This window comes from Aotus nancymaae, unplaced genomic scaffold (assembly GCF_030222135.1).
Source record: "Aotus nancymaae isolate 86718 unplaced genomic scaffold, 86718_ANA_hifiasm-v0.15.2.pri h1tg000063l, whole genome shotgun sequence".
Taxonomy (NCBI): domain Eukaryota; kingdom Metazoa; phylum Chordata; class Mammalia; order Primates; family Aotidae; genus Aotus; species Aotus nancymaae.
This window is the reverse complement of record NW_026988477.1, coordinates 1,075,204-1,094,055: the sequence shown is the minus strand read 5'-3', so window position 1 is coordinate 1,094,055 and position 18,852 is coordinate 1,075,204. Positions and strand designations below refer to the sequence as shown.

The 18,852-nt window shown below is 58.6% G+C and overlaps 1 protein-coding gene across 1 annotated transcript; it reads left to right on the top strand.

Annotated features, from left to right (window-relative positions):
- Positions 1–448: 448 nt before the first annotated feature.
- MAN1B1 (mannosidase alpha class 1B member 1) lies at positions 449–18,118 on the top strand. The gene is given in 14 exon segments (XM_064366046.1): positions 449–496; positions 499–666; positions 1,520–1,628; positions 2,467–2,603; positions 7,202–7,356; positions 8,771–8,880; positions 10,579–10,764; positions 11,300–11,448; positions 11,747–11,935; positions 14,803–14,993; positions 15,281–15,401; positions 16,211–16,408; positions 16,489–16,620; positions 17,322–18,118. Coding segments are annotated over 14 exon segments (2,097 nt in total). The 3' UTR covers positions 17,526–18,118.
- The last annotated feature ends 734 nt before the right edge of the window (positions 18,119–18,852 follow it).

Sequence of the window (18,852 nt, the reverse complement as noted above, 5' to 3'; positions counted from 1 at the left end):
CGGGTCCCGGAACCAAGGCGTCGGGCGCCGGAGACTCCCTGCCAATATGGCGGCGCCGCGGCCGCCTCTCCGGCTCCCGGGTGTCTGCGTCTCCCCGCCACCACGGGCAAAGCCCGGGCCGCCCGACTACAGGAGGCGCGAGGAGCCCAGCGCCAGCACCGCGGCGCGAACCACGCGCGACCCCCGGCAGCGACCACGCCCCGGGAGGAACCTAGGACCGCCCTGTTGCTGCCGGGGCGCTCCGAGCGTCTCTGGGCATGCGCGGCCGGGCGCAAACGCGGTGAACCTGAGACTGGGCACAGACGCAGCTGTTCTCTGACGCAGCCGCCAACGCAACCTCGCACGCTGGAACGTAGCGGAGACCGGCGCAGGCGCAGTGACGTTATAGAGACGCGGCGCATGCGCAGTCGCGTAGCCGTGTGATGGGCGGGCTGTTGACGGCGGTGCAATGGCTGCCTGCGAGGGCCGAGGGAGAGGAGCTCTCGGTTCTTCCCAGAGTCGGACCTCCTGACGCCGCCAGTGGGCGGGGTCCCCCGGGCCGTCGCCACCACCGTCGTCATGTACCCGCCGCCGCCGCCGCCTCATCGGGACTTCATCTCGGTGACGCTGAGCTTTGGCGAGAGCTACGACGACAGCAAGACTTGGCGGCGGCGCTCGTGCTGGAGGGTGAGGGCCGCGCCGGGCCGACCCGGGCCCGGGGCCGCTGCACCCGCCGCCCTCCCGGCCTGCGGCTTCGAGCGGGGCCTGGGCGGGCGGACACGACTCCCCCGGCGCCGGCCTCTCCACCCCTTCCCTGCAAAAAGGGGCAAATGTGCGTTCCGGGTCGGGGCAGTCGTGGTCGGCTCGCCTGCAGCGGTCTCAGCGGCCCGACTTCTGCGGGGCAGTGGTGGGAGGAGGTCTCGGAGCCCCAGCAGGTTGTCTGGGCCTCGTTCACTTTTCTGCAAGGTCCTGGCCTAGACCCCGGTTCCTCTTGGAGCGGAAACCAACCGTTCCTTATGGTGTATGCTCCCCTCGGTACAGTGAGAAATGAGCCCCTCGTGGTTGGCTCCTGGTGTGTTGGTCGTGGTCTCAGGCTGAAGGGCATTGGTAACTTGCCACATCCGGACACGTGCATACCCTGGGCGGGGCTTGGGCTACATCTGGGAGAATCACGGGAGTCTTTCTTCATTGCTAATGAAATGTGACAGAAATGTTTCTATTTTTCTTATTTTTATCACACCCGAACCAGTGTACTAATGACATCTAGAGTGTTGTCTCAGCAATGTTCATACTCCCTGCTGAGAGGCAACTTCTCCCCGTTCAAAAGAAGTAGAGCTGGTGGTTGCGGTGGCTCATGCCACGTTCCAGCCACTGCCCTCCAGCCTAGATCTGACAGACTGAGACCCGGTCTCCACAAGAAAAAGAAATAGAGCTGAACACTGGATCTTTACGAATTCCTTATTGTCCTCACAGTTTGTGACAGTCGAGACTTTCCGTGTAATATATTGAGTAAGAATGTCATTCTCTGTACCTCCCTTAGAAATGGAAGCAACTGTCAAGATTGCAGCGGAATGTGATTCTCTTCCTCCTTGTCGTTCTGATTTTCTGTGGACTCCTCTTCTACATCAACTTGGCTGACCATTGGAAAGGTATCAGAAACACGTACATTTGAAAATGGTGCCTGTGTTGGGGGTTGATTGGGCAGAAGCAATCTTGCATTCTACCTTAAACAGCTCCAGGAGGCATATGTGGCAACGAACTGGCAAGAAATCAAGAGAAAGAGAAAGGTACAGCTGTATTTAAGCACCTGGCTAGAACACAGGTCTTAATTTGATGCTGTCTGACTGCTTTCTAGGTATCTGGTGTAAGTACTGTTACGTCCAGCCTCTCTCATAGAGTAAGTCAGCTCGTGGGCTCGAACACAGCCTAAATAACCACTCTAATTTTGTAGCACTCATTAGCGTGTGTTTGGAAAAGAACAGACAGGGTTTGAGGACGTAGAGAATCTCTTCTACCTTTGCCTAAGATGCTTCTCTTAGGAGCAAAGCTAAAGGGCTCCTGCAGGTTGCTCATGTGCCCCAGTGCCACATGCTGAACTTCACTGAATGTAAGGCCCCGGGCTCCTCGCCCACTGGCCAGGGTGGCCCCCAGCCCAGGACGGTGCCCAAGGGCGGCCCAGCCCCATCCCTGCACCGTGGCCCCAGAACTGAGACACCAGGTGCCCATCTGCCACATGCTGAACTTCCCCGATGGGAAAATAGGAAGGCAGAAGATGTGGGGTTCTGCGTCATGGATGAGGACACACACTGCCAAGTGTTTTGAAAAGATTTCATTCCCTTGGGCCATTGTCGAATTCATTCCAGTGACTGTCAGGCCTCATAATGTTGGTTTGTAATGGATAATGCCTGCCAAGTGTTTTTATGAAGCAATTTAAATCTCTCGTAGGCCTTGTGGCATATTTGAAATAAAACAGCTTCTCTTATTCAGCTCTGGCTGTCAGGCTAGAGGAAGAGCAGAAGATGAGGCCAGAAATCACAGGGTTGAAACCAGCAAATCCACCCGTCTTACCAGCTCCTCAGAAGGCAGACGCCAACCCTCAAGACTTCCCAGAGATTTCATCGCAGGTACTTTGAGCACATGTTGTAGAGTTATAATGGGGGTCCCATCCAGAGGCATTTCAAACCATTGAAGATTGAGAAGAAGAATTTTCCTTTACGATGTGTTCCATGTGTTGGCCTCTCTCTCGTCTGGACTGGTTGGATACTACTTGGGGAAGGAGAGGCATAGTCTTTGCTTCGTTCTTGAACACCAGTCGAGGCCAGTTCCCGTTTTAGTTCTGACCGTGCAGTGTTGAATAAGACAGACTTGTTTCCTCTTGAGTGGCCACAGCTGGTAGGAGAGGCTAGTGAGAAACCAGCCACAGACAGGCAGAGGCAGGTGGCACATGGCATACGTCCTGTGTGGAAAAGAGCAGGGCGCTGGGGAAGAGCGGTGGCTGGATCTGAGGGCCCAGGGGAGGCCGTGGCACTGAGGGCAAGATCTGAGGGCTGAGAAGCTGCTGGCACCAGGCAGGGTGGGGAGAGGCCGACTTGAGCCTGAGTTTGAAACTGCCTGAGGCAAGGGGGACCTTGGCATACTCGGGAAGGTGAAATTCCCAGGGCTGGGCGCGGGGCGGGGGCTGGCTCAGTCCAGCCGTGGTCCTGCAGGTCCTGCAGGCAGCACTGGAGTTTTCAGTTGATGTACACAGGAAGATTTTGGCGTGGACTGCGTGTCTGAAAGAGATGTTTACTCTGAAACTGCTCTGGCTGCAGGTGGAGACGCAGTGGAGGGCAGGAGGCCGGAAGAGCTGCCTGGCCATGGGAAAAGCTGAGTGCGGGGAGGAGTCCAAAGGAATGGGTTCGAAGAGGGAGGGTGGGTCCCCAGTGGAGGGGCCACCACTGAGCTCCGTTTTGGATCTGCCTAGTGAGATGTCTGGGAGGCACCATGGAGACCGTGGTGGGCAGGGGGTGCCAGGATCAGAGTCTACCAGGGGAGACAGGGTTTAGGAGTCCTTAGGTATAGATGGTTTGTGTCACCTGCAAAGGTTGGAGGAAGGAGCCAGCCTAGTCCTGGGCGCCACCTGACTGAGAAGATTGGGGTCAGGGAGGAGGGCAGGGGCAGTGGAGACTGGGAATGGGTCAGGAGGCTGCCGGAGAAGCAGGAAGATGTCCTGTCAGTGAAGGTTTGGTTCAGGAAGAACAGCCAAATCCCCGACGCCCCTGAGAACACCAGTGCCGACTCTGATGTGGCTGCTCAGAACCCTTTGAAGGCCCTTAGGGGGTTAGGTCCTGTCGTTGGTGCAGCTGGGACTGTGTGTAGGCGATGTGGGAGTGCCCTGGGACCTTCCCCTGCGGCGAAGTCCTCAGCACCAGGTGGAGGTTTCACTTCCCTGCAGGGGCGTCACAGGGACAGACAGGAAGCGCTTTCTAACAGCAGCCTTGGGAGTCGTCACCTGCTGAGGAACAGCTCCTGGGCTGGGAGATGGAGGCGGGCTCCTGCCCACTGGCCAAGGATCCCAGCAAGAGGGGCATTGGCCCCCATGAGCTTGGTCGCTCTCAGACTGCCATGGGGGTGTTTTGATTTCTTTGTTTCTTTCCTATTTTTCTTTCTTTCTCTTTTTTCTTTTTTTTTTGATACAGAGTCTTGCTCTGTCACCCAGGCTGGAGTGCAGTGGTGCAGTCTTGGCTCACTGCAACCTCAGCCTCCTGGTTCAAGCCATTCTCCTGCCTCAGCCTTCCGAGTAGCTGGGACTACAGGCACGTGCCACTATGCCCGGCTAATTTTTTGTATTTTTAGTAGAGATGGGTTTCACTGTTAGGTTGGTCTTGATCTGACTTCGTGATCTGCCCGCCTCGGCCTCTCAGTGCTGGGATTATAGGCGTGAGCCACTGCACCCAGCCAATTTCTTTTTTTTTTTTTTTCCCTAGATACAGTCTTGCTCTGTCACCCAGGCTGAAGTGCAGTGTTGTGATCTTGGCTTTCTGCAACCTCCGCCTCCTGGGTTCAAGGAATTCTCCTGCCTCAGCCTCCTGAGTAGCTGAGATTATAGGCACACGCCACCACGCCCATGTAATTTTTATATTTTTAGTAGAGACAGGGTTTCACCATGTTGGCCAGGCTGGTCTCGAACTTCTGACCTCATGATCCACCCGCCTCGGCCTCCCAAAGTGCTGGGATTACAGGCGTGAGCCACTGCGCCCGGCCAGAATTATATTTTAATAGAGATGAGGTCTCGCTGTGTTGCCCAGACTAGTCTCCAGTTCCTGAACTGAAGTGATCCACCCGCCTCGGCCTCCCAAAGTGCTGGGATCACAGGCATGAGACACCACACCTGGCTGATTTCAAATGTTATAGGGGCCGAGGAGAGAAAATGGGAACATCCAGAAATTATAAATGGGAAGAAAACACACCGCACGTTACGCCTGTACCCATTGCAGCTCTTGAAACATTTCGCGTATATCCTTCAGTTTATTTGGGTCAGGCATGGTGGTTCACACCTGGAATCCCAGCACTTTCAGAGGCCCAGGGAGGCTGATTGATTGAGTCCAGCCTGGGCAACATGGTGAGACCCCATCTGTACCAAAAAAAAAAAAAAAAAGATTAGCCAGGCATGGTGGCACATGCCAGTGGTCCCAGCTCCCTGGGAGGCTGACATGGGAGGATCGCTTGAGCTTGGGAGGTTGAGGCTGCAGTGAGCTATGATCCAGCCTGGGTGACAGGGAGACCATGTCTTGAGAAAAAAGATAACAATAATTTTATTTGGATACACACGTGTATATGTAATTGAGGGTTAGGGGCTGGATTGGTCCCTCTTTTTTCATGCACATTATGAGATATTCCCTTTCATGCAGATTTTTATAGCTCTTTTTCATTGCATCATTTGCTAAATCATTTATCTGTTGATTCTTTCTTCATTTGTAAATGTCCCAGTTACGTCCATTGTACATAAACCATTATGAGTTAAAGGTTGTGAAAATTGTAGTGTCTCATGATGGGTATCATGACACATTGTTCCCAAACTTGCTTCCTCTGCCGCGGGCCCTGAGAGTGGTACCACGGCTGCCCTGGGTGTCTCGTGCTGGAAATGTTTCCCGCGCAGCGGTCAAAAACGGGTGCCTGCTTTTTGTGGACGTTCGTGCCCCCCGAGAAGCAAGGACACTGCAGGAGGGGAGGGGATGAAGGGTCGCATGCGCTCCCTCCTGTAAGCCGTCCGTGTTCTTTGATGACTCTTAGGAATTTAATGTTTTCCTTTACTCTTTGTATGACTCTTGTGAGTTAGAACATTTCATCCTTTACCAAGTATGCTTCTATGACTTCATCAGGGTTAGAAATTAGTTTTAGACAACTTTGCTATATAGCAGCAATAATCAATTAGAAATATGAAAAGCGATCTCAGCAGGGCGTGGTAGCTCACACCTGTAATTTCAGCACTTTGGGAGGCTTGAGGCAGGCAGATCACTTGAGGTTTGAGGTCAGGAGTTTGAGACCAGCCTGGCCAACATGGTGAAACCCCATCTCTACTAAAAATATAAAAATTAGCCAGGCGTGGTGGTGTCCAGCTGTAATCCCAGCTACTCAGGAGGCTGAGGCACTAGAATCACTTGAACCTGGGAGGCAGAGGTTGCAGTGAGCTGAGATCATGCCGTTGCACTCTGGCCTGGGTGACAGAGCGAGACTCTGGGATTACGGGCATATACCACCATGCCTGGCCAATTTTTTTGTATTTTTAGTAGAGATGGGGTTTCGCCATGTTGGCCAGGTTGATTTTGAACCCCTGACCTCAGGTGATCCATTTGCCTCAGCCTCCCAAAGTGTTGGCATTACAGGCGTGAGCCATGGCACCCAGCCATAAGTCAGTGTTCCTTCCTTTAAAAAAAAAAGAAGAACAGTCTATCCATCAGGAAAGAAGTACAAGATTATGGTTTGGGCTGGGTGCGGTGGCTCCAGCCTGTCATCCCAGCACTTTGGGAAGCCAAGGGAGGAGGAGTTCATGAGGCCAGGAGTTTGAGACCAGCCTGGGCAACAAAGGCAGACCCTGTCTCTGTAACCATAATCGTAATCATAAAAATTAAGGTTTGGGAATACCACGGAAAAGTGCGGCCACAGGAGAGAATGAATTTGCCTCTAGCCGCGCATGGGAGTGTCTGAGCCTCGGCCCGTGACTGTCTGCAGCAGGGCCCTACTTTCCCGTGGTCCTGTTTACACGGGGAAGGGAGGAGAGGGGAAACACGGGACGGGGAGGCGGGGGTCACACGCACCTGACGAGGGGAACGCGGCTCCCTGTGTTGTCGGAATCTTTGTGCTTTGTAGCAAGGACGTGGGCGCCTTCCGCACGTTGCGGGTGACTCTTTGGGAGGCGTGGGGACCCAGAGCTGTCGCTGGAGCTGGTGTTTGCTCCAGCTCGTTCTTGTTAACCCTTTAGGACCTGTGAGAGTTTTGAAATATTTTCGCCATGGGAGGGGCTTAAGTGCTTTGCCTGGGGCAGTTTAGCCAGTTGGCAGTGTCCCCAGGCTCCTAAGATCTGTTTTCTGAAGCTGCCTATCGTATTTTAAACCAAAGTATTGAGTCTGAGGTCAGAAGCTCAGTCGGGAGGTGTGGGCTGCACCTGAGAGCGTCCCTTACAGGGAAAGAAGGGCAGCTTGCAGGTGCCCGGTGACGTCCTGTGTGACCGATTTCTATCCAGAAGTCACAAAGGCTCATCCAGCGGGGACCACCTCACCTGCAGATTAGACCCCCCAGCCAAGACCTGAAGGATGGGACGCAGGAGGAGGCCAAGAAAAGGGAAGAAGCCCCTGTGGGCACCCGCCCGGAAGGAGGCCCGCAGAGGACGGTCATCAGGTACGCAGCGCAGGGCCGGGTGTAGCCGCAGCGCGGGGCTTTATGTTCCGGAAACGAGATAGTGAAAAATAGGGTTGTGTCTGAGATGGACTTTCCTTAGAAACTGACAGCGGATGCTCTGTAATCCATCTTCATTAACCTTGGATTACAGAGTCGAATTTTTAAAACTGGAGGTCAGAGCTGAAGTAAGTCCCTGATTCTGTCCTCCTGGTATGCAATCATGTTTCAGAACGAGACCATTTCATGTGTGTGTGAAGGGTGCATGGGTGGGTGGCGGGGGGACTCGGGTCAGGGGATGGGGAGCCAGGCTCAGAGGTAGACACTGGCTGCCTGGGCCGTCCCTTCCCGAGCCCCATCTGTTTGGGCAGTGAGCAGAGGGAGAGGGGGTTGCCTGTGCCAAGCACCTCGGGTGCTGCCTCCGCCCACTTGGTCAGGGTCCAGGTTGTGGATCCCGGTGAGGCCTCGGCACTGGAGGTGTCTCAGCCTTGTTCTGGCTCCATGTCATGCTCGTAGCAACAGAGCTGCTGTGGCTGAGGTGGAAGGAAGGGCTCCCCCTTCCTCCCTCGGCTGCAAAGTGTGGGTCAGACCTGAGCTCTGCCCTGTGGACAGAGGCAGGGCCAGTGAGGGCTGCTGGGAAGGAGTGGCCTGAGACAGGCGTCCTCAGCTGGGAGAGACGGGCTCTGAAGAAATGGGCCCAGAGGCCCTGAACTCAGGCGCATGGTGAGAGCCGTGGACGTGTGTACGTGAGGGGTCCTCACCGCCACGAGGAGAATTTGGGGGCTGCTGCACCCTAGTTAGCATTCGCATGAATGCAAGGAGGCTTTACTTTCAGAGCAAAAGAGTGTCGGACCTCAGCTTGTAAAAGTACCACGTTTCTACTCCCAGCATGTAAACCGCCAGTGGCTGTAGAGGCCTTCCGCTGAGCTGGGGCAGATTCTCCACAGGCCCCTAAGAGAACGCGCGCTCGGGCCCAGCCACAGCTAGGAGGTCGTGCGGCAAGCCCTCCACGCGGGCTGGCAGCTGCGCTCCAGACGGGGAGCCGCGGGTGCCATGTGTCCCGTGTAGGGACAGCAGTCTGTGTGGCCATCCTGGGGTCACCTCACTGTCACTAGTGCCCCTGTTTGGATGACAGATTCTCTGGTCCTCCACTGTAGAGGCCCCGCACCTCCGACTTCTGCAGTGGTGTTTCTCACGATTCCCCAGGCCAGCCCCGACCCTGCAGCAGCGCTGTGGTCTTGGCTCTCAGGCACGGGAGCCCAGGGCCAAGCTGTGTTTCCCGCCATTCAGCAGCCTGCGCCGCAGGGAGACGGGGCCGTGATGGGTGCAGGGCCCTGCCTCGGCCGTGGGTATCGGGTGTGGGGCGGGAAGCGCGGCGGGTTTCACAGCAGCTGACGCCCTTCCTTCTCCCCTGAAGCTGGAGGGGAGCGGTGATCGAGCCTGAGCAGGGCACTGAGCTCCCTTCAAGAAAAGCAGAAATGCCCTCGAAGCCTTCCCTGCCATTGGCCAGGACACTAGGCCAGCCAGGTGAGGCCATGCCTGTGCCCTTCCTCCCTGGGTGCTCGGGGGCTGGGGGCTGGGGGCTGACAGCTGTGGGCTTTGTCCTGGCCATGGCGGGTGCCCCCTGGCCCTGACATGCACCCTGCCCTTTGGCGTCACCTGCTCTCTGAGTGCTCACACGCTCTGCAGCATTGGTGACACCACGTGGCTCTTGGCTCACTGTCCCTGAGCGCCTGGCTGCAGAGGAGGGTGTGTGTGGGCCGTTTGCATCTGGGCCACGCTGCCCCACGGGATCTGTGGAGACCGCTGCCCGCACTGGGTCCTGTCTTAGGCCCAGCCAGTCCCACACCACTCTGGGGGCCGCTTCATTCTGAGCACCGTTTGCTGGGGCTTCCCAGGTGCTGACCTTCGGCCAAGCTCCTTGCATGCGGCCCCTTTCAGCCCCGTCACACCCTGTGACATAGTAAGCGCCTCATCCTCCCCTTCTACAGACAGAAAGCCAGGTGGCGTCAGCCACCGCCAGGGTCGTTTGCTTGTCTGTGGGGACTCATGGCAGGTCGCTGAGTCTGGAGCCCTGCTCTCATCATGGCCTGAGTGCCTCTGAGGTGGGGAGGGAGCCCAGGCCTGTGAGAGACGCGTAGCAGTCTCTGCGGTATGAATGAGTGCGGAGACACGGCCGTGCCGTCAGCACCAGGAGGAGGCCTCAGAACCTTTCTTAGAGGACGTGTGGGATGGTGCCGTTACACGTCAGTCCACACACCAGTCCGTGTGTTGGCTGGGCGTGGTGGGTCATGCTTGTAATCCTAGCACTCTGGGAGGCTGAGGTAGGAGGATCACTTGAGTCCAGGAGTTCAAGGCCAGCCTGGACATCATAGTGAGGCCCCATCTCTACCAAAAAAAATAGTTTTTTATGAGACGGAGTCTCGCTCTGTCACCTCACTGCAACCTCCGCCTTCCAGGTTCAAGCGATTCCTGCCTCAGCCTCCCGAATAGCTGGCGTTACAGGTGTGTGCCACCGCCCCTGGCTGATTTTTGTATTTTTAGTAGAGACGGGGTTTTACCGTGTTGGCCAGGCTGGTCGTGACCTCCTGACCTCAGGTGATCCTCCTGCCTCAGCCTCCCAAAGTGCTGGTATTATAGGCGTGAGTTATTGCACTGAGCCAAAAAATACATTAAAACAAAAATGAATGATGGCAACTCCAGTGCGTCTGTGCAGGGTGATTTCCTGCGGGGCACCTGAAGCCCATGCGGCAGAGTGAGTGTGACCGAGGGTGCGGCGGAGGGAGCGTGTGTGACTGAGGGTGTCCGGTCAAGATCTGCGCCATCAGTGTTGGCACCACACTCGCCCACCGCTCCACAGGCCGTGCTCACTGTGTCATCCCAGCGCCTTCGGGGCAGCCACCCTTGTCCCCTTTGGCCAGAGGTCACCGCAGCCCAAGGAGGGCGTGCCTGCCCCGGCCCCGGTCGGAGGTCCGTGGGCCCCAGGCAGGTGGTTGGGAGCCAGGTGCCGTCCTGTGCAGCCTCCACAGGCCTCAGGCCCTTGGCAGGTTGTGTTCTCCCTGGGGCTGCTGCCGCCTTTGTGGCCCCAGGCTCTGCTGTGCCCACCGCTGCCCTTCCCGCCCTCCCACACCCGCCGGGGTCACAGCAGCGCTCTGCCTGAGCGTTTCCGTCTGCACCGACGCCGGGACCACATCTGCCACGGCCCATGCTCTCTCTCCCCACTAGTGAATCCAAACTATCGCCAGAAGGGGGTGATTGACGTCTTCCTGCACGCGTGGAGAGGGTACCGCAAGTTCGCGTGGGGCCACGACGAGCTGAGGCCCGTGTCCAGGTCCTTCAGCGAGTGGTTTGGCCTCGGTCTCACTCTCATCGACGCTCTGGACACCATGTGGATCTTGGGTCTGAGGAAAGGTACCTGGTCGCTTCTGGGGAGGGGCCGAGCCCTGCGCGTGGGCCTCGGGTGCTGAAGCAGACCGTGTGGGTCGCACATGGGACCAAAAGCTGCTGTTTGCATCTGATCGTGGGTTTTCCCTTCTTCTGGGCTCAGGAGAATGATAATGCCCCAGAACGTGGGGTTTTCTTGAGACAGAGTCTCACGGTGTGGCCCAGGCGGGAGTGCAGTGACACCATCTCAGTTCACCGCCGCCTTCGCCTCCCGGAGCGATTCTTACGCCTCATCTTCCTCCGTAGTTGGGCCTGCAGGCACGTGCCACCACACCCAGTTAATTTGTATTTTTAGTAGAGATGGGGTTTTGCTATGTTACCCAGGCTGGTCTCGAACTCCTGGGCTCAAACGATACTCTCGCCTTGGCCTCCCAAAGTGCTGGGATTACAGGTGTGAGCCCCCAGGCCCAGCCAGGCGCATTTTAAAGACAGACAGATCATAGGAAGATGCTAGAAGCCATCGTTGGTCTCTGCATCACCCCTTTGCCGTTTCACGTCACAGAATTTGAAGAAGCCAGGAAGTGGGTGTCAAAGAAGCTGCACTTTCAAAAGGACGTGGACGTCAACCTGTTTGAGAGCACGATCCGCATCCTGGGGGGGCTCCTGAGCGCCTACCACCTGTCCGGGGACAGCCTCTTCCTGAGGAAGGCGGTGAGTGTCTCGGGGTGGCTGCAGGGAGGTGGTGGGCTCGCATTCAAGCAGCTGCCGCTTTAACGGGCTGCGGGGGCGTAACTGTTCCCATTTCCAACGCACCGGGATGTGTTGCTGAGCCCGTATCCGCGGGCTGCTGGCCACTGCGCCTGGTGGAGAAATTCCCTCGGTGCAGACTGCTGCCCGTCTCCCTTGCTGCTGCGTCGCCCCTGAGCCGAGAAAGGGGCGAGCGTTGCGGCATGCAGGCGAGGCCTCTGGTGGCCTGACACGGTGGTTCTCTGCTCTGCTGGAACACCAGGAGGATTTTGGAAATCGGCTAATGCCTGCCTTCAGAACGCCCTCCAAGATCCCTTACTCGGATGTGAACATCGGCACCGGCGTCGCCCACCCTCCGCGGTGGACGTCCGACAGCACGGTGGCCGAGGTGACCAGCATTCAGCTGGAGTTCCGGGAGCTCTCGCGCCTCACAGGGGCTAAGAAGTTTCAGGTGAGGGACGGGCCCTCCGGCCGGACGGTTCCCCTACAGCCATGCTTTGCTTATCACAGCAGGTGCGCTGTGTGCGCGCGCGCGCGCGCGTGTGTGTGTGTGAAAACACAAAACGTGTGACCATAACCATTTCCAGGAGCACAGGTGAGTGACGTCACATGAGTGTGTATTGATGATGTGCAGCCATCAGCTCCATCCACCTCCAGAGCCCTTTTCATCTGAAAACGGAAGCTGCCCGTCACACGGCGACCCCTCGTGTCCTTCCCCCGTCCCTGGAAAACACCCTTCAGCTTTCTCTCCTGGACCTCACTGGCTCCTCATGAGTGGTGTCATACTCGAAATTTTTTTTTTTTTTTTTTTTTTTTTTGAAGATAGAGTCTCGCTCTGTCTCCGGGGCTAGAGTGCAGTGGCACGATCTTAGCTCACTGCAGCCTCTGCCACCTCAGTTTCCCGAGTAGCTGGGATTACAGGCACCACCACGCCCGGCTAATTTTTCTATTTTTAGTAGAGATGGAGTTTCACCATGTTGGCCAGGCTGGTCTTGGAACTCCGACCTCATGATCCACCCGCCTCAGCCTCCCAAAGTGCTGCTGTGACAGGCGTGAGCCGCGGTGCCTGTGGATTTGTCCTTTTAATAGGGCTCCTTTCACGTAGCGTCCTGTCTTTAAGCTTCACGTGCGAAGGATGCTTCAGAAATTCCTTGTTAAGGCTGAATGTCTCCTGCATGGCTAGGCTACTTTCTGGACTCCCTCCGCCACTGGACACCAGGGCTGTGCTGTCCCGGCTGCCGTGGACGCCGCTGTGGCGAGCGTGGGTGCACACACCTGCCCGAGGCTCTGCTTTGGTTCTTGTGAGTAGCAGAGGTGGAAACGCTGGATCACGGGATCACGTGGTAGTTCAGTGTTTAATTTTTGAGGCCCCACAATACTGTTTCCACAGCGGCAAACCACGTCACATTCCCGCCAGCGGTGCGTGGGGCTCAGCCCTCCACGCCCTCGCCTCCACTGTTTTGTGGGCAGCGGCTGTCCCCGTGGCCTCCCATGGCGGTTTTGATGTGCATTTCCCAAACGGCGAACAGTGCTAGGCATCATTTCATGTGCTTATCGGCCATCCGTGCATCTTGGAGAAATGGCTATTAAGTCGTTTGCCTGTTTTGTTTTTTTTTCCTGAGACGGTTTAGCTCTTTCATCCAGGCTGGAGTGCAGTGGCGCGATCTCGGCTCACTGCCGAAAGTGCTGGGGTTACAGGGTTACAGGCGTGAGCCACCGCGCCCGACCCACTGCCTGTTTTTTTTTTTTTTTTTTTTTGAGACGGAGTTTCGCTCTCGTTACCCAGGCTGGAGTGCAATGATGCGATCTCGGCTCACTGCAACCTCCGCCTCCTGGGTTCAGGCAATTCTCCTGCCTCAGCCTCCCGAGTAGCTGGGATTACAGGCACGCGCCACCGTGCCCAGCTAATTTTTGTATTTTTAGTAGAGACGGGGTTTCACCATGTTGACCAGGATGGTCTCGATCTCTTGACCTCGTGATCCACCCGCCTCGGCCTCCCAAAGTGCTGGGATTACAGGCTTGAGCCACCGCGCCCGGCCCACTGCCTGTTTTCTTAATTGGGCAGTTTGTCATGTTGAACTGCAGGAGTTCTTTCTTTATTCTGTAGTCACTCCATATCAGAAGTGGGGTTTGCAAATATTTCCTTCCATCTGTTGGTTTTGTTTTTACTTTGCTTTCGTTTTGTATTTTTGAGAGACAAGGTCTCACTCTGTTGCCCAGGCTAGAGTGCAGGAGCCTCGAGTAGCTGGAACTACAGGAGCACGATGCCACACCAGGCTAGTTAAAAATTTTAACAAGAAACCCTGTGTCTCTTGTAGAGACGACGTTTTGCCATGTCGCCCGGGCTGATCTCAAACTCTTGGGTTCAAGCAGTCTGCTCACCCTGGCCCACACAGTGGTGGGTTTACGGCGTGAGCCCCGCGCCTGGCCTCTTTTTACTTTGGTAGTGTTTTCGTAGGTCACAGATTGTCACTTCATGAAGCACAGCTGGCGCGCGTTTTATCATTGCTCGTGTCTTCAGCCTCACGTTAGACCCTGTTCTTAATCATGACCTGGACATGTCCCTCTTTAGAGCGACTGTGACCGCTTGTGAGAAGTGCAGCCCATTGCATCCACTGAGGGTCCCATGCAGACATGTAGAAGGCCTTTCCATTGCAGCTCAGAAAATGGCCCCGGGCGCCCACGGACACCCCGTCACCAGCCCCACACAGGGATACGCAGCCAGGCCTTGTGCTTGGCGTGGGTTTGTCTGTTGGGCAGAGACTGGGAGAGCGCTTGCTGAGTGTGCCTGAACCTCCCGGTGCCCTGTGCCCTCTGTGGGCCTGGACGCCCGGTGCTGCCAGCTGGTCCTGAGCCCCAAGGAGCTGAGGGTGGCTATGGCTTGGAGGATCAGTGGGGTGACCAGGAGGGTGTGGGGCTGGGTGTTTCTCAGGAGCAACGCTGGGCTCAGAAGGCAGGCACACTTGCCGTCCCTCAAGCCGTGGCTGGCCAGGCCTGGCGGGCTGTCGTGAGGACAGTGCTGTCCCTTTGATGCAGGGATGGTTGTGGCTATCAGGTGCTATCCCTTCGAGGCAGGGATGAGAGCCGTCCTGAAGACGGGCCAGGTCTGTGGTGAGCGCCCGTCGGGGGCGGCGATGTCCAGGTGCGTGTGGCTGTGTGGTGTGGCCTCCAGGAGCCATGTGGGCGAGGACAGCTGTGGGCCGGGCACAGAGCTCTCTCTGCTGGGGGCAGGCAGAGCTCACAGAGCCCCTCTGCAGCTCAGCTCACCCCGCAGCTCTGCCCCAGGCAGCAAACCCACCGCTCCCCTTTCTGCCACAGGAGGCGGTGGAGAAGGTGACGCAGCACGTCCACTCGCTGTCTGGCAAGAAGGACGGGCTGGTGCCCATGTTCATCAACACCCACAGTGGCCTCTTCACCCACCTGGGCGTGTTCACGCTGGGTGCCAGGGCCGACAGCTACTACGAGTACCTTCTGAAGCAGTGGATCCAAGGCGGGAAGCAGGAGACGCAGTGAGGCCCGGTCCCCCGTCCGCCCCCGCCCCGCACCCCCACCCTGCACCCCCACCCCACAGGCCCCACCAGGTGTTTCTGTGGGGGGCGTATTCGTTCATTTCTCACCGTGGCCTCTGAGAGGGGCCGCTCTTACTGAGGACCGTGGGCTGTGTGGGGCGGCCCCTTCTGTCTGGCAAGGCCAGGCCTGCTGAGCTTGCGTGGGCCCGGGATGTGCCTGTCCCTGGTGCCCTGCAGGAGCCCGTGCACCCATGCTGGTATGGTGAAGTGACTGCTGGTGTCCGCAGGTTGCTGGAAGACTACATGGAAGCCATCGAGGGAATCAAAACACACCTGCTGCGGCGCTCAGAGCCCAGTAAGCTCACCTTCGTGGGGGAGCTCGCGCACGGCCGCTTCAGTGCCAAGATGGTGAGTGTGTCCGTGGGGGGAGCTCACACATGGCCGCTTCAGTGCCAAGATGGTGAGTGTGTCCGTGGGGGGAGCTCACGCACGGCCGCTTCAGTGCCAAGATGGTGAGTGTGTCCGTGGGGGGAGCTCGCCCACGGCCGCTTCAGTGCCAAGATGGTGAGTGTGTCCGTGGGGGGAGCTCGCCCACGGCCGCTTCAGTGCCAAGATGGTGAGTGTGTCCGTGGGGGGAGCTCGCCCACGGCCGCTTCAGTGCCAAGATGGTGAGTGTGTCCGTGGGGGGAGCTCGCCCACGGCCGCTTCAGTACCAAGATGGTGAGTGTGTCCGTGGGGGGAGCTCGCCCACGGCCGCTTCAGTACCAAGATGGTGAGTGTGCCCGTGGGGCATCTGACCACCCCTTTTTGGCTTCCAAGGTGCCTGAGTCGTGGTGTCAGAACAAGGAAATTGTGGCCACAGCGCCTGTGCGGAGGCCCTAGGTAGACTGCCTGCCCAGCCAGGCCTGTCTCAGCAACAGGGCAGCGAGGCCTTGTGTGGCACACGGGTGGGCAGGGCTCCCCCGGGCAGCTCCCTCCCCCAGCCCTCCCTGTGCTGGCGGCGTGCCGCAGGTCCTCAGGCAGTGGGTATGTGGGGCTGCGTTGGAGGGGCCTGGCCCAGACGGCAGCTCTGCTGTTCCATGGCAGGTGCCCTTGTGTGGCCACCACTCCCAGGGTGCCAGGGCCCGAGGCAGCACGGCCCAGCATTGGCTGCCCGTGCAGCTGCAGGCTGAGGGCGGGGCCTGGGGTCTGGGGCTGAAGAGACCCTCTAATTCCAGGACCACCTGGTGTGCTTCCTGCCCGGGACGCTGGCTCTGGGCGTCCACCACGGCCTGCCCGCCAGCCACATGGAGCTGGCCCAGCAGCTCATGGAGACTTGTTACCAGATGAACCGGCAGATGGAGACGGGGCTGAGCCCCGAGATCGCACACTTCAACCTTTACCCTCAGCCGGGCCATCGGGACGTGGAGGTCAAGGTGGGGCTGGGCCTGGGCTGGGGTCCGTCGGGAGGGTGCCGTCGGGGCTGGCCTCGCCCCGAGCTCTGCTCTGCCCACAGCCGGCGGACAGGCACAACCTGCTGCGGCCAGAGACGGTGGAGAGCCTGTTCTACCTGCACCGCGTCACGGGGGACCGCAAGTACCAGGACTGGGGCTGGGAGATCCTGCAGAGTTTCAGCCGCTTCACGCGGGTGAGCGCCTGTCCGCCCCGGGTCGGGGAGCAGTGGGCTTGCTGCAGCCTTGGGGTGGCTGCGTCACAGCCTGGGGGCCCCGGCACCCTCCTTTCTCAGCTTCATGGTGTGGGACCCACAGTCCTCAAAGGGGGCCGGGTGCCCCTCATTTTCATCTCTCAGGGCATAGCCTATCTGGGGAGGGCCCCTGCTGTGGGCCCAGTATCCCCCCAATTTAGGAGGCAGGTGCACCCACGACCGGGGCGCCATCCCCACTGTGGACCAGGCCCCCCTTCAGGTCACATCCTCCCTAGGCCATTGCCCTCCACAGCGGAGCCACATGAGGCCTGAACGTCAGCTCCTGGCTCTGCTGTCCCGTGGCCAGAGGCCCCGCTGCCTCAGCTCCTGCCATCTGCCCCGGCCCTTGGCCCTGCACTCTGTGAGGCCACCGTGAGGACCCCTCAGCCCACGTTCTGGGGGAGGCAGTTTCTCTCCCGGTCACTTGATGGTTGTTAGCGTTTCCAGGCGGTTTCTTGTGAACCACAGCTCGCCTGGGGGTGGCCGTCACCCCAAGCCTGCGCTAGGGGCCTTGTGCACCATGGGGCGGGGGCGCCCGGCGGCGAGGCTGAGTGGGGGTGCCTGGTGTGCCAGTCTAGTGAGGAGGCCGCATGCGCTGTGGGGCGGGGGCGCCCCGTCTCCTGACAAGGCCCTGTTGTGCCCAGGTCCCCTCGGGCGGTTATTCTTCCATCAACAACGTCCAGGATCCTCAGAAGCCTGAGCCCAGGGACAAGATGGAGAGCTTCTTCCTGGGGGAGACCCTCAAGTACCTGTTCCTGCTCTTCTCCGACGACCCGAGCCTGCTCAGCCTGGACGCCTACGTGTTCAACACCGAGGCCCATCCTCTGCCCATCTGGACCCCCGCCTAGTGGGGACAGCTGCTGTGGGGGGCCTTCGGGTGGGCAGAGGCGCCTTGTTGGGTCTGTGGCATGTTCCAGGGGCCCATGTGGCCCCGGCAACCGCTGAGTGACCCGGGTTCCCACCTGGCTCTGGGCTCCTCCTGGCCTCTGCTTTTATCAGGACACGGTGAGGCCAAGTGAGAGCTGTCAGCCTGCGTGTGGCATAGGGTGGGCCGGGCCACTGAAGTCTCCGCCTGCTTCCTCCAGAAAATGTAATCATGACTCATGATTGTTGAAACCTGGGCACCTCTCTGTGGGCTGACCACGGGGGGCTTTGAGGTGGCCCCAGGACCTGTGGTGACCAAATGGACCGCCCGGGGTGCAGCCCTGCCCAGGCTCATGAAGCCTTAGGCGTCCCCACCCAAGGGTCCGGAGGGGCTGCCCTGACCCCACAGGCCTGAGGCTTCAGGGCTGGCTCTGGTGTTTACAAGCTGGACTCAGGGACCCTCCTGGCTGCCCCGTTGGGGGCTTGGAGGGCTGGACAGCACGTCCATCTGGCTCACAGGCCACTCCAGTGGAATGGATCTTTTCGGTGGAGATAAAAGTTGATTTGCTCTAACTGATGTCACTGTCTGTAGGGGTCTCCATGACTAGAAAGTCCAGGTGATGTTGGGAGGGGCAGTTCTTCAGGTCACATCTCAGAATTCAGTTTGCTGAGACTGGACTCCAGCTGTCCCCTGCCGCTGGGCAGGGAGCGGCCATGGGGTCCTCGATGTCGCTGGCCCTGTGGGGCAGACGCTTAGCGGGAGGTGTCCTCGCTCCTGCATCTCACGGGGGCCACCTCCCTGCGGGGCTGGCACTGGGGCGCATGGACCTAAGGGATGTGTGGGCCCAGGTCGGGCAGCTCCCGGCGGCCTGCAGGGCTGTGGCCCTGATCCGTGGCCACAGTCGTCCTCCTGGTCACTCCACTGCCAGCTGTGGCCGTCCCTGTCCCAGTGCTGACCCTGGGCCTTGGCTGGGTCCCGCCAACCCTGAACCAGGTGATCTCAGGGCTGCACCACTCCCGTGAAGAATCCATCACCTTCACTTCTGGAAGGCTTCCCTGGGAAGCCAGAGCTGGTGGCAGCACAGGTCAGGGCCACCTGGACACGGCCTGGGACTGCCACCCATTCCCCCGACAGAGGTCTGTGCCCTGAGTGTGGGCCTCCGCTCTGCCCGTCCCCACGCCCCCCAAAGTCCCCACAGCAGCCGTGTCTCCTGGGACCTCTCCCGCCTCACGCTAGGCCTGACCCTGCACTCCTCCGTGTTTGGAAAGGTGGCTGTGACGTGGCCCTGATGCCCACCCCGTGTCACACTG